Source organism: Oryctolagus cuniculus, chromosome 13 (genome assembly GCF_051225735.1).
Source record: "Oryctolagus cuniculus isolate XC-2025 breed Fujian yellow rabbit chromosome 13, ASM5122573v1, whole genome shotgun sequence".
Lineage (NCBI taxonomy): Eukaryota > Metazoa > Chordata > Mammalia > Lagomorpha > Leporidae > Oryctolagus > Oryctolagus cuniculus.
In genome coordinates this window covers 9,771,318-9,786,602 of record NC_142879.1, presented here as the reverse complement: position 1 = coordinate 9,786,602, position 15,285 = coordinate 9,771,318, and the positions used below count along the sequence as shown (strand labels likewise).

Here is a 15,285-nt window from a genome sequence, read left to right as displayed (position 1 = left end):
GCGCGAAGCCGAGCCGCGCAGAGCCGCGAAGCCGCGCAGATAAGAGAAGCGGGCTGAAGCGGCTCAGCCGGGAAGCCGCCGAGAAGCAGCCTCGGGGCGGGCGCCGGGAAGCCACAGGGATAAGAGAAACAGAAGTTTAGAAGTAAAATGAGAGAAATAGGAATGCTGGTAGATAGACGTAAAATGGGAGAGATAGGAATGCCCGGAGATATTGAGAAAAATAAAGCCTCCCCTCAACATGGCAATGAGAGAGCTTGGATTCGGTCTGCCTGATTAGGGAGGTGGTGAGCACCTGTGGGCGGCTAGCAGCTTATGCGCCGCAGGTCACCGAAGACAGGCATGTTATTAACATCAATAGTCTCCCCACAATACCGCAATGAGAAGGCTTGGATTCGGTCTGCCTGATTAGTAAGGTGGTAAGCACCAGCAGGCAGCTCGACTAGAGTATGAGCTGCAGGTCACCGAAGATAGGCACGGATCAATACCAATAGGCCTCCCCACAATATGGCAATGAGAAGGCTTGGATTCGGTCTGCCTGATTAGTAAGGCGGTAAGCACCAGCAGGCAGCTCGACCAGAGTATGAGCTGCAGGTTACTGAAGATAGGCACGAATCAACACCAATAAGCCTCCCCACAATATGGCGCTGAGAAGGCTTGGATTCGGTTTGCCTGATAGGGCTTTAAGCACCTGCAGGCAGAGCAGAGCATGCGCTGCAGGGCACCGAACACAGGCACGCATCGGCGACTGAAAACCTCCTCACAACATGGCGGAGAGAGGACCCGGATTCGGTTTTCCTGATTGATAGGACTTGTAAGAACCTGTGGCAACTCTAGCAAGCAGAGCAGAGTGTGTGCCGCGGGACACCGAAGACAGGCACGTATCAACGCCAAAAAATAAAAAGAAAGGGGGATCTGTGGGGAGCAACTCGGACTAGACTAAGTTACTGGAATTAAGACTTATTCTATGCATCTGCTCTCCCACAATATGGCGCTGGGAGAGAAGAAAACAGCTTCTACACAGCTGCCTCCAGTTCAGCCAATAAACTGTAGGACTTGCTCCTGATTGGAGGAGAGCAGCGTACTCGGCGTGTGGGCAGCAGAGTTGGGATTGGCAGAGGAGGACTATAAAGGAGGAGAGAGATGGCATGCACCAGGAACATCTAAGGGGAACATCTAAGGGGAACATCTAAGGGGAACACCTATGCAGCCCCCGAGAGAGCCGGCCGGTGGTGTGCTGCTCCCCTGTGGAAGTGGGGAAAGTGGCCAGGGGGAACCTCCGTGGAAGGGACAGTAGCCAACCCGGAAGAACCAGCAGCAAACCCGGGGAGGGCTGAGCAGATGAAAGAACAGCGCAGGGTCCTGTGTCGTTCCTCCACGAAGACGGGGAGCGACACTCAGGAATGGCTTTGAAACTCACCTGGCAATGGAGCCTGCCTGGCAACAGGCTGTGATTGGATGGCTTTGGAAACTGCCTGGCAACAGGCTGTGATTGGTTGGGACATAGACCGCCCCTTGACCGGATTGGCTGGTCTTGGCTATATAAGCTGTTGTACTAACAAATAAAGGAGTCTGCGGGCTGCTCCCCTCTGGCCTGCTTTCAACCAACCCCCGGGGTCTGTGTGGTGACTCCGCGCCTCTTGTCCCCACCACGCTGCTCCTGGCAGAAAGAATCCACTGCAACATTGTTGAGAAATCAGGTGCAACAAGCCTGCATGTGAATGACAGCAGCCAACAGTGTGGGTCCTCCCAGGGCAGTGAGGCCACAGGGAGCGGCCTTGACGAGCAACGTGGGTGTTCCAGTGTAATCCTCGGGTTCAGGACTCCTGGCCAAAGGCCCGGGACCTTGCTTCGTGCTGCCTTTCTGCTCGTCTGGAAGAACACGGTTTGCCGGGCAGTTTCCAGGTGTAAGAATGGCTGGCCCCCAAGGGTTGGCATTCTAACTGCTGAATATGATCAAAAAGTCTGCGTTGTCCTACAAATCGCCCAGGGTTTCAGGCATGCTACAGGCCCCCGGTTCTCACACGGTTCGGCGTCCTTTAAATAAAGATCAAGGCTGACCCCGTGAAGGGCAGGGCCAGGGCGCAGCCACCTCTGGGCCTTTTCCCCTGGGGCCCTAATTTCACGTGCACTTTGAAAACTCAGTCGTTTTCCTGGAAACCGACGTTCGACGCTGGAACACCGTAAATTATGACTGAAATGCGAGGGTCCTGCACCCCGACGGCCCAATTCCATCCCGGCTCAGACACCCCAGAAGCAGGCGGCCACCAGGCCGCCACGGCTCCGCCCCTCAGCTTCGCGAGACCGCAGGCCTCTAGGAGCGCCCCCTGGCGGGCGGGCGGGCGGCTCGCATGCGCCCGGCGGCGGCGCGGGCAGCCCGGGGCGGGGCGGGGCGGGGCCGGTGGCCGGGGGCGGGGCTGGCCGGAGGCGGGGCTGGCAGGAGCCGGCGAGCCGCCGGGCGCCGCAGACCGGGGCCTCTGTGCTCGTCGCGGCCGCGAGCTCTGACCATGTCCTGGCGGCGCACGGCGCTGGCGGCGACGCAGCTGTTCCGGAGCGGGCGCGGCGCGACGCGGCACTTCGCCGGGGAGGCGGGAGCCGGGTACGGGGCGCGGCGGCCTAGGGTGGACGCGCGGGTCTCGGGCTGCACACGCCGGACGGTGGGGCTCGCGCGGCCCGGCCTGCTTGGAACGGGCGTTTCCTGGACTCGGCTGCGGGGCTGTGCGGTGTGGGGGGGGGCAGCGGGCGCCACCGATGGGGGAACTGGCGCCGCTTCCGTGAGACCCCCGGGACTCGGGGTGAGGCTGTGCCCTCGGCCTGGGGACTGGCGCCGCTTCCGTGAGACCCCCGGGACTCGGGGTGAGGCTGTGCCCCTCGGCCTGGGGACTGGAGCCGCTTCCGTGAGACCCCCGGGACTCGGGGTGAGGCTGTGCCCCTCGGCCTGGGGACTGGCGCCGCTAACGTGAGACCCCCGGGACTCGGGGTGGAGGCTGTGCCCCTCGGCCTGGGGACTGGCGCCGCTTCCGTGAGACCCCCGGGACTCGGGGTGAGGCTGTGCCCTCGGCCTGGGCCGCTGTGGACCCCCGGGCTTCCGTGGCCTGCGCAGCGGGGCGCCGTCGGTGGCGTCTGCGGTGCACCTGTTCCCTCCGCACCTGCGGATGCGTGTTCCTGGGCTCGACCAGGGGAAGGCAGCAATAGCCAGAACCCCTCTCGCCGACCCCCCGCCTCGCCCCGGCCTGTTAGGAGTGTGCCGGAGGTCGTGTTCCAGCAGCAAGTGCGGTAGTGGTGGCTTGGGGATGACCTGGGTGTGTTTTCTTAGTTGGCTGATTGATTCCGTCGAAGATCCTCAAGTCAGTGTCAGCCGCCCGATCTTTCCTTTTCCTGGCGTAGGTTTAACAAATCCAGCCTGCTTTATTAATATTAATATTATTATTACTATTATTATTTTATCCTTCCTGACATAGGCACCCTACCCCTCCTTGTTTATAATTCGTTTGAGAGGCAGAGAGAGTTGCAGGAGTCCCCATCTGCTGGTTCACTCCTTAAATGCCTGCAACAGTTGAGGCAGGAGGGAGGAACGCAGGGCGGGTCTCCCGTGTGGACAGGAGGTGGGAGCTGAGAGTGGAACCCAGGCACGCCAGGGTGCCACGTGGGTGTCTTAACCTCTAGGTTGCCTTTCTGATCTGTTGGGAAGCAAGGAGTAACACTGTAAGCATCGGGTGGTTACAGTGTTTAGCTGCTGTACTGTCTAAGGGAAGATATGTTTGTTACAGCTTCCTTATTCTAAGTGAGGTGGCACTGGGTGTTCATCATCCAAAGATAACCCACTGGAACAGCCATTTAAAATGCATTCACTTAACACAGGGCTAAGATTTCATGCTGAGTAACTATTTCTCAATTGGGACCTTATAAAAAAAGACCTATTGTTAACAATAGCTTTCTTTCGGGGCAGGCATTGTGGCATAGCAGGTGAAGGTGCTGCTTGGGATGGCTATTTCTTTCTTTTTTTTGTTTTAAGATTTGGTTTAAGGCCGGCGCGGCGGCTCACTAGACTAATCCTCCGCCTTGAGGCGCCGGCACACCGGGTTCTAGTCCTGGTCGGGGCGCCGGATTCTGTCCCGGTTGCCCCTCTTCCAGGCCAGCTCTCTGCTGTGGCCAGGGAGTGCAGTGGAGGATGGCCCAAGTGCTTGGGCCCTTCACCCCATGGGAGACCAGGGGAAGCACCTGGCTCCTGCCATTGGATCAGTGCGATGCGCTGGCCGCGGCGGCCATTGGAGGGTGAACCAACAGCAAAGGAAGACCTTTCTGTCTCTCTTCTCTCTCACTATCCACTCTGCCTGTCAAAAATTAAAAAAAAAAAAAAAGATTTGGTTTATTATTTATTTCAATGGCGGATTTACAAAGAGAGAAGGAGGTACAGAGAGATAGATCCTCCATCTGCTGGTTCACTCCCCAGATGTCTGCAGTGACTGGGCGGTGCCAGGCTGGAGCCGGGAGCCAGGAGCCACCTCAGGTCTCCCTCGTGGATGCAGGGGCCCTCAGGACTTGGGCCCATCCTCAGCAGCTGGGACTCAAACCAGCGCCTTTGTGGGATGCCAGTGCTGCAGGCTGTGGCTTAACCTGCTGCGCCACAGCACCCACCCCTGGATGTCTGTATTTCTTATCAGAGCGCCTGGCTGTGAAACAGAGTAGTGGGTAAAGCCGCTGTCTGTGATGCCAGCATCCCATATGGATGCTGGTTTGAGGCCCAGCTGTTCCATCTCTGCTCCAGCTCCCTGCTAATGGCCTGGGAAAAGCAGCAGAGGATGGCCCAAATACTTGGGACCCTGCCACCCACATGGGAGACCCAGATGTGTCTCCTGGCTTGTGCCTGGCCCAGCCCTGGATATCAAGGCCATCTAGGGAGTGAACCAGTCTGTGGAAGATTCTCTCTCTCAACTCTGACTTTCAAATAAATAAGTAAATCTTAGGGGAAAAAAAGGAAAAGCAAAGTGATGGAGAGGGAGAGCCAGGAGCCAGGGTGGCCTGGGGTCAACTATTTGGGGCATCTCGGGCGCATTAGCAGGAAGCTGGATTGGAAGTGGAGCAGCCAGATGGGAACCTGCACTCTAATAGGGGCTGCTGATGTTGCTAGCAGCAGCCTCACACACTGTGCTACGACTCTGGCCCCTTCCAGCTTGGATGCACTTTTACCTAAGGTTTTCTTTGAATAACCCGTGGGCTAGGTTTAGGTTCCCACTTGCTAAGCTGGGCTGTGCTTTGTAATTCCCCTCAGGATGGAAGGCAGCATATCGCCGTCCTTGGAGAAGTCATCAGCTGCTCCTGTGAACCTGATCCAGGTGAGTGGTGTGGGAGACACAGGGGTGGAACTGTCCCCTGGAGGAAGTGCCGTCTTCGGTAACGTGCTCATTCAGTGTCCACGTGGCTTGGTTCAGGGAACGAATTACTAAGGTAATACAATCCCGGTGACAGAGAAGCCCGAGATCATTTTGGTAATCAAAACTCATGAGACGGGAGAGACGGTGTTATGCTGTAGCTGGTTAAATGACTGCTTGGGACGCCTGCATCCCGTGGAGGGGTGCCTGGGACTGAGCCCCACCTTCTGCTAATGTGCGCTGGTGGCCCTGGGTGATCTCCCAGTGCTCGGTTCCTGCCGCCCCTACGGGAGACCTGGACTGAATTCCTTGCTCCTAGCATGGTGCTGTCCTAGCCCTGGCTGTTGGAAGCACTTGGGAAGCGAACCAGCAGATGAAGTCAGTCTCCATCCCCCTCCCTCTCTTCCTCCCTCTGCCTTCTTCTCTTTCCCTCTCTTCCTGTCATTCTGCCTTTCAAATAAATTAATTTTTTAAAAATTTAGGAGATGGGGCAGATCTGAGTGCAGTGGTTAAGACATACCCCCATCCATTTAAGAGTGCCTGGGAGGAAGTCCCGCCTCCACCTCGACTCCAGCTCTCTCCTAATGTGCACCCTGGGAGGCAGCAGGCGATGGCTCAAATGCTTTGGTCTTTGCACCCACCTGGGAGTCCCAAAGTTCTGGGCTCCTGGCTTTGATCTGCCCAGTCCTGGCTCTTACAGCTGTTTTGGAAGTGAACCAGAGGATGGAAGATCCCTGTCTGTCTGCCTTTTAAATAGAATGAAAACGAATAAATAAAAATTTTAGAACATGAATGAAAGTTAAACACACACACCAGATATTGTGAAGCTCACAGCCTCAGTTTAGTTATCTGTAAAATGGATTCGTGAATACTTCCCTGGTATAGCTGGCCCTCCCTAAGCTACCTGTTTACTGAACATGATGGACTAACAGAAAAGAAAGCATAACAGATAAGCTTGCAGACAGCTAGGCTGTCATTCAGGGCCCTCTGACACACCAGGGTGGGTACAGCCTCCGAAGCGTTTTTGCCTGGTTACTGTCCTTTGTTTTGTGGCCTTGACCTTGAGGGAGCTTTCAGCCAACATATAACAGCACTAGAGACAGCTACCCGGTGCTACACTGTATCCACTGAAACTGTCCCAAGGACCTGGACCTCTGTGTATTTAGAGACAAAAATAAAAACAAACAAACAAGCAAGCTTTGGTGGCTGCCCAGCTGCATAGAGAAGTCTCATGGTTACCGTGGTGAGGGCCTGGTCGGAGGTTCTCAACCAGGCTGAAGGGGGAGGGGTCATCTCGGAGCTCTGCTCCTTCCAGGCTCTGCCTCAGACCCATCTGGAAGGGACCGCTCCGGGACCAGCAATATAAGGACTCATCCGTGTAGTGTGACAGCGTTTGCACTGTCAGGCCAGAGAGGAGGGCCTGGGAGTGGGGGGCCAGCCGAGCCTGAAAGCCTTACCTCCAGGAGAAATCTCACATCCTTCCTCACCATGGGCAGTGGCAGGGTGAGGAGCCAATGCTGAACGCCTGCTGGGTGAGCAAGCACAGAGGTTCAGCGTCCAGACTGCACAGCCACCTGTGCCCAGCGTCACTGTCTCGCGCTGCTGCGTCTCACTGGAGGACGATCGATCTCTGAAGTGCCTTGCTGTGGCCGGCGCCGTGGCTCGCTAGGCTAATCCTCTGCCTTGCGGCGCCGGCACACCGGGTTCTAGTCCCGGTCAGGGCGCCGGATTCTGTCCCGGTTGCCCCTCTTCCAGGCCAGCTCTCTGCTGTGGCCAGGGAGTGCAGTGGAGGATGGCCCAAGTCCTTGGGCCCTGCACCCCATGGGAGACCAGGAGAAGCACCTGGCTCCTGGCTTCAGATCAGTGCAGTGCACCGGCCGCAGCGCACCGGCCGCGGTGGCCATTGGAGGGTGAACCAATGGCAAAAGGAAGACCTTTCTCTCTCTCTCTCTCTCTCTCACTGTCCACTCTTCTTGTTTCCAAAAAAAAAATGAAGTGCCTCGCTGTGCTCGGCTGGGCAGTGCCGACTGTAACAGTAGGACCTCGCGGACTGGTGAGGCTTAAATGACTGGAAAAGCCAGGTGTTGAGCATGGTGCCTGGCGTGCAGAAGTGTTTGCTGTTTGTGAATTGAGTATGATTAGTATTATTTATATTATTATTATTATTTATTAATAATAACAAAAAACACAACCTGAGTAGCAGACGGGGAGAGGGAGAGAGGAGGAGAGAGATTCACACAGAGCCCCAGTCTATTGTTCACTGTTAAAATGCCCACAACTGCTAGGGCTGGGCTAAGGCGTGCAGCCGGGAGGCAGGAACCCAATCCAGGTCTCCCACACAAGTGGCAGGGGCCCCAGAACTTGTGCTCTTAGCACTGCCTCCCCAGGTCTGCGTTAGGAAGGTGGGGTCAGGAAATGGAGCTGGGTGTGGGACCCAGGCATTCTTGAAGGATTTTTATTTGAAAGAGTTAGAAGGAGAGATGTCTTCCATCTGTGAGTTCACTCAGCAGATGACTGCAACAGCTAGGGCAGAGCCAGGCTGGAGCCAGAAGCCGGGAGCTTCATCCGGGTCTCCCACATGAGGGCAGGGGCCCAAGTTCTTGGGCAATCCTCTGCTATTTTTCTCAGGCTATTAGCAAGGAGCTGGATTGAAAGTGGAGCAGTGGGGACAGAACCAGTGCCCACATGGGATGCTGGCTTCACAGGCAGCAGCTTTACGTACTGCGCCACAACACCAGCTCCAAGCGCTAGGCACCCTTAATGTGGGTGTGGACATCTCAACTGCTTAACTCTGGGCAAATGCCTGCCCCAGCCATAATTGTTGTTTATTACTACTGTTAATACATCTTGTCAAGCAATTTCCAGTTGTTATATGTTTTTGTCCAGTAACACCCCTTTGAGATGACTGTGAGCCTCAGTCCATAGATGAGGAAATAAAATCGATGGTAGAGACGTAGTTTGAGCCCTCATTCACAAGACCCTGCCACCCATACCCTTTCTGTTCTATTGTGATTTCTTCCCAAAACTGATGCTAGAATTAAAGTGATTTTTGGGGTCTGGTTTCAGGAAACAATTTCTGACAACTGCGTGGTGATTTTCTCCAAAACAACCTGTTCTTACTGTACCATGGCCAAGAAGCTTTTCCGAGACATGAATGTTAACTGTAAAGTGGTGGAGCTGGACACGCTGGAGTACGGAAGCCAGTTTCAGGATGCCCTCTACAGGATGACCGGTGAAAGGACAGTGAGTAGACCCTCTTGAGTGCTGATCCCTCCTTACAAGTGGGGTGGCCCAGAACCTCCACGTTAGGGACCTCCTCCTGAACACGAAGTGGAAGGTTGGGGAGCTAGATTCCTAGAGTAGCGAACAGCAGAGTTCATTTTACCTGTATCTTTCCTGTGTGTCATGGTGTCATCACAAGCCCTTGTCTGGGTCTTTCAGCTCCCCTTGCAGCTCTCTGCAGAGTTCCCTGCCTCCCTTTCTGGACAGTCCCGCCCGGGGTTCACTTTTTAGTTCCTGTGCTCACAGGAGTCCTTCATGCTCCTTGCTCTTAGACTCCTGAAATTTGTGGATTCTCCCCACCTGTGCACAGTCAGAAGCGGCAGTGGTCAGTTCCTTGTGTGTATGGGCACGGAAATTTACACTTCTTCTCTTTGCCTTTAGTAGACACTTGTGAGAATGAACCACGTAAACACTATTAACCATTAGAGAGTGCCTCTCTGTATGCCGTGGGAAGAAGGACTTTAGAATCAGACTGTCCTGGATTTGAATCTCAACTCCGCCATTTACTGCTATGATTTTGAGCAAATTCCTCATTTTTTCCCTCTAAAATAGTCTTAAAATAGTACCCAGAATGTGAACATTTACTATTGTTATGTGAAATGGTTTTGTACTTCTAAAACTTGAGTGATGCCTAATTGGTCTTTTATTTATCCCAACAGGTTCCAAGAATCTTTGTCAATGGAACTTTTATTGGAGGTGCAACTGACACTCATAGACTTCACAAAGAAGGGAAATTGCTGCCGCTAGTCCATCAGTGTTATTTAAAAAAAAAGTAAGAGGGAAGAATTTCCGCGATACACTCTTACTTTTGCTAGTAAAATATGTTATTTAACGCGATTGTACCTAATCATGCTTTTTAAATGTCTGAGGGTGTTTTAAATATGCGGATTATCTTCATGAAGAGTAAAAATAATGAACAATAAATTGCCCTGGAAGCCTCATCTTCCTACTTGCTTATTCTTGAGCAAAAAGGATGGTGTTTAAAAAAAAAAAACCCAAGGGGTGGAGTTGAATCAGTAGATAAGGAGAGAACACACTGAATTAGGAATTTACATATGAATTGTAAAACCAAACACTGGGAAGTAAGCATTTGAAATTCTTTGTTCTGTGGTATTCAGAAGGGGTGAACTCCTTGCATTTTTTTAAGTTTTTTTTTTTTTTTTTTTTTTTTTTTTAAGATTTAGTTTATTTGAAAGGCAGAGTTAGAGGGATAGAGATCTTCCATCCTCTGGTTCATTCCTCACATGGCCACATCGACTGGGGCTAGGCAGGCTGAAGCCAGGAGCCAGGAGCTTCTTCCAGGTCTCCCACATGGATGCAGGGGCTCAAGCACCTGGGCCATCTGCTGCTGCTCTCCCAGGTGCATTCACAGGGAGCTGGTTTGGAAGTGGAGCAGCCGCCACTCAAACGAGCACCCACATGGGATGCAGTGGTTTAACCCACTGTGCCACGGCACTGGCCCCGAACTCCTTGCTTTTAGTGCTAAGGACTGGGCTGTGATTTTTCTTTAAAATACAAGGCTCTCAGCAGTACCATTGAGAACTAGATGGGAACATCTTGTACCACATTACGCCAGGCCTTCATGCTTTGTGTTTCTGAGGGTAGAGGCATAAGACTCCTGTAGGATGGATTGAACTTTATCTTCTAGAAACTGAGATACCCACTGAATGATTTAGTGGTTCCAGGGGGCAGAAGTGTACCCACGAGCAGAGACGAAAAGGTGGGAGGCGTCAGCAGCGTGTGAGGACTTGAGTTATGTCATGAGGTGGAGAGCTCTGCTTTCCACAGTGTGCCGCGTGGCCGCTGGACATGTCCCGAGGCGTGTGAGATGGAGGGTTAGACTCACTGTCCCAGCTGTGCTTTAATGTGTCTGCCAAAGCTCCCAGGCTGGAAACCGTATCCCCAGCACAACAGTGTTGAGAAGGGGCACCTGTAAAAGTGGTTGGGTCACAAGGGCTGTGCCCTCAGGGATGGTTAACACCAGTGTCGAGGGGGTGGGCTCCCGGTAAAAGGGTGAGTTTAGCCCCCATCTTACACACGTGTGCTCTCTTGTCCTCCCATTTGTGCAATGGCATGATGCTGCTACGAGGCCCACACCAGACACAGGCTCCTTGAACTTGGCGTTCAGCCTCTGAGAGTATAAGACATAAACCTCTGTGCTCTATAAACCACCCAGCCTGGAGTGTTCTTTTATGGAAACACCAAACAGACTAAGTCCCTAAATTCATTTCTGATATGGACATTATGCAGTTCTGTGACTGGGAGTGCTATTCAACCTGGTATCATTTCAGGTAAGAAGATTTTCCTATAGGAAGTCATATTTTAGAACATTTGAAAATATGAGGGTACTTCAAGAAGTTTCTGGGGGCTGGTGGTGTGTCATAGCTAGTAAAGCTGCTGCCTACAGTGCGGGCATCCCATCTGGGCGCTGGTTCAAGTCCTGGCTGCTCCACTTCCAGTCCAGCTCTCTGCTATGGCCTGGGAAAGCAGTAGAAGATGGCCCACATACTTGGGTGCCTGCACCCGTGTGGGAGACCCGGAGGAAACTCCTGGCTCATAGCTTTGGATCAGCACAGCCCCAGCCATTGCGACCATTTGGGGAGTGAAACAGTGGATGCCAGATACCCCCTCTCCCACCTCACAAATAAATAAATCTTTTTATAAAAAACGTTTCTGGAAAGTAGAGGAGGGTATTTGGCCCAACAGTTAAGATGCTGCTTGGGATGCTCACATCCCAAGTGCTTGGGATTCTGTCCCAGCTCAGCTTCCTGCTGATTTGCATCCTGGGAGGCAGCAGGTGCTGGACGGAAGTCATTGAGTCCTTGCCACCCAAATGGGGCACCTGGATTGAGTTCCTGGCTCCCAGCTCAGCCTGTCCTAACCCTGGCTGCTGTTCATCTGGGGGATGAACCAGCAGATACGAGCTCTCCATCTGTCAAAGAAAGTAAGGGAATGAAAACTAGGAATCTGTCCATAGAGTTTTTTTAGTGCACATTTCCTGTGAACTTTCTGAAGATGTTTAGTATGCATAGATTTCAAAAATTTTGTGCACTTAAAAAAAAAAACTTGACTTCTAATTCCACTTTCCACAGACGTTTTAAAAAAGATTTATCTGAAAGGCTGAGTGACGGAGACAGAGACAGGGAGAGATCTTCCTCTGCTGATCACTCATTTAACTGGCTGCAACAGCTGGTGCTGGCCCAAGCTGAGGCCAGGAGCCAGGAACTCCATCCACGTCTCCCACATGGGAGACAGGGGTCCGGGCACTTGAGCCATCTTCTGCTTTCCCAGGCTCATTAACAGGGAGCTGGATGGGAAGCCGAACAGCTGATACTCGAACTAGTGCTCTGATAGGGGATGCCAGTGTCGCAGATGTGACCTAGCCTGCTGGGCACAGTGTCTGCCCCCCTTCCACACACTTTCTCAAGTACCCTTGTGTGTTTCATATTTTATCAGTCCAGTCCTACTGGGAAGAATATGTTAAGTGCCTACTGTCCAAACACTGTCCTGGTTTATGAGACACTTGGGACAGATTGCTGGATGCTGAGAAAACTTCCTCACAGGTGTGTGTGGGGGGCACCTTTCAAGCAGAGGGAGTGCTTGTTTGTTCTGGTCGGGAGAGGCCAGGGAGTCTGGCACAGCCCTGAGCAAGTCAGCTGGCGCCTTTGTGACACTGCCATCAGCAGTGCCTCCTTCATGGCCTTAGATGGTCACTAGGAGACCTCGACAAGGCAGCAAGTTAGCCTGCTTCATACAACCCTGGAATGGGCCACAGGGAGGACCTCTAGTTTTCTTGTGCCTCATGTCTGAGAAATTTTACGTGCTTGCTGTGTTGTCAGACACTTGTTGGGAATTATGTCAAACACGAGAAACAAGATTTTAATTGTCTTAGGTAGGCATCACGGTTAGAAGCAGGTTACTTCCAGGTGCCAACACTGGCAGCACCTGTCATTCACTCTTCCTAGGCTTGCAGCAAGACACAGGTGTGTGGTGGTTGGTTCTTGGTGACAGATCCTGAAATAATTCAACATTAAGAAGAGCCCAAAGGCTCAAAAGCTCCAGTAGAAGTGATGGTGGGTAAAATTCATAAAGAAATCTGGCCTTTCTGGCTATATGGCAGATTATACATTTATCTTTGAAAAAACTCCTAGCCATTAATGTCGCTCCCCCTCTTCGTGGAGGAACGACACAGGACCCTGCCTAGGCTTCATATCCGAGTCACGGCACCATTATGTCGCTCCCCCTCTTCGTGGAGGAACGACACAGGACCCTGCGCTGTTCCCCTGTCTGCCCGGCCCTCCCCGGGTTTGCTGCTGGTCCTTCCCGGGTTGGCTACTAGCCCTTCCACCTCCGTGGAAGGGCGGTTCCCCCTGGCCACATTCCCCACTTCCGCAGAGGAGCGGCACACCGCCGGCCGGCTTCCTCGGGGGCTGCACGGGTGTTCCTTCAGCTAGATGTTCCCCTTAGATGTTCCTGGTGCATGCCGTCTCTCTCCTCCTTTATAGTCCTCCTCCGCCAATCCCAACTCGGCTGCCCACACGCCGAGTACGCTGCTCTCCTCCAATCAGTAGCAAGTCCTACAGTTTATTGGTTGAACTGGAGGCAGCTGTGCGGAAGCTGTTTACTTCTCTCCCAGCGCCATATTGTGGGAGAGCAGATGCATAGAATAAGTCTTAATTCCAGTAACTCAGTCCAGTCCGGGCTGCTCCCCACACATTAACAAGAAACTCACCTGTCAAACATACTGGATACAGAATGTAAAATAATTTTTAAATGCATGGCCATGCTGGTATTGAAACAGTACAGGGCCTTTACAAAACAAAGAGCAGAATCCTAGATGTAAGGAGGCAAAGACAGCAGGTGCCCTGCCAACTTGCTGCTGCTAGAAGACCAAGAGCTTCGGTTTCAGCCGTTGAAGAGGGGACTGGGTGCAAAGCCTGAGAGGCCTGAGTCAGGGGAGCCGACAGACCACCACTGGTTGTGCGGTGAATGCCACAACTGGTACTGAGCAGTTACTAAGCCAAACCACCACCACTGGATGTGCGGTGAACGTCACAGCTGGTACCAAGTGTAGTTACTAAGCCAAACAAGTGCTCAGATCACGGAAGGGTAGGTGACTTCACTTCTCTGAGCCTCTTGGGACTTCAAGTTCCTGCTAAAATGTGGATACCAAATGTATCTGCCTCTCCAAGAACCGAGTGGTGGGGAACCGCGGGCTTCACTGTGGTCTGGGAAGCTGATCTGCAGGGCCTCCCTCCCTTCAGCACGTACACACACCTAAAGCATTACCTGTTGTTTTCATCAGCTCTGCTTGTCTCAGGCTTTTCCCAAAAAGGTCGAGATCTTTCCCTCCAGACCTGTTTTATTTTTAACACAGCAACAGACTGTCTCTAGCCCATTCAGATTAAAGACCAGGCCACGCGTGTTTTCACTTTATCACTACTATGTTTATGCTTTAATTACTAAAATATCTAATTAGGAAGGCAAGAAGCTGTAAAAAAGATGAAAAAGTTTGGGGGGGAGTTCTTTTATATCTGTATTTGATGTTTACTAAAAACCATAAAATCTGAATTATTTAAGGATGCTTATTTGAAAGGCAGAGTTACAGTCAGAGAGGAACAAACAGATTTTCCATCTGCTTGTTCACTCCCCTAACGGCTGCCAGTCAGGGCTGAGCCAGGCTAATTCAGCCAGGATCGAGGACCTTAATCAGGGTCTCCCACATGGCAGAGGGCGAGATCCGAGTGGAGCAGGCAGGACCAGGCCAGTGCTCATATGGAATGCTGGGTTGCACGCGGTGGCTTTTAGGAAGCTGCGTTACAGCGCTGGCCCCAACCTACCATTTTAGCAATATTTTTTAAGTCAGGTTTTCTTATATTTAATAGCATTAAAATATTTTAAATCTAGTTTTATGAAAAACTATCACTTGTAATTTTCCTTTGTCCTTACAACTACTGATTCTGAAGAGAGAACTCTCAAGTCAACAATGTTTGAAGGTTTGGTGGACATATTCTGATGTCACTTCTGTCACCCTTCTGCATTACCCACAAGTCAAATCTTAACACTTCAGAAAATTCTATGGGAATTGGGAGAAACTTCCGCAAATCGGCACTGAAGCAAGATATTTTATTTGCAAAGATTTTTTGTGTTAGCTTGCTTCCCAAAGGAAATTCTGAGCTTTTTCCACTAAGTTATTTTAAATGTCTTAGAAATGTCATTAAAAATTGTTTGATCCTGTAACAGAACTCCATTGGAAAAGAATCCCCAACCACATATAGTTTTACTAAATAATACTTACATGTAATTGGGGATATTACAAGGGTATTATAAAAAATTAACTATCTTGCTCAAATATTATACAATTAAGGATTTTAAGATGCATATAACCTCAAAATTCATTCTTTAGACTTATTTGCAAGAGGGACAGAGAGGTCTTCCATCTGCTGGCTCACACCCCAGGAGCCACAATGGCCTGCCTGAAGCCAGGAGCCTTCTCTGGGAGCCCCATGTGGGTGGCAGGAGCCCAAGCACTGGGGCTGTTCTACTGCTTTTCCCAGAGCATCAGCAGGGAGTTGGATTGAAGTAGACCAGCCAGGATGCGAACTGGCACCCACAAGGGCTGCTGTTGTTCTAG

The 15,285-nt window shown here is 51.9% G+C and overlaps 1 protein-coding gene across 1 annotated transcript; it reads left to right on the top strand.

Moving 5' to 3' along the window:
• Positions 1-2,453: 2,453 nt before the first annotated feature.
• GLRX2 (glutaredoxin 2) lies at positions 2,454-9,592 on the top strand. The gene is made up of 4 exons (XM_008268724.5): positions 2,454-2,596; positions 5,270-5,333; positions 8,436-8,612; positions 9,311-9,592. The coding sequence occupies exons 1-4, from the start codon at positions 2,505-2,507 to the stop codon at positions 9,425-9,427; spliced, it is 450 nt and encodes a 149-aa protein (XP_008266946.1). The 5' UTR covers positions 2,454-2,504; the 3' UTR covers positions 9,428-9,592.
• The last annotated feature ends 5,693 nt before the right edge of the window (positions 9,593-15,285 follow it).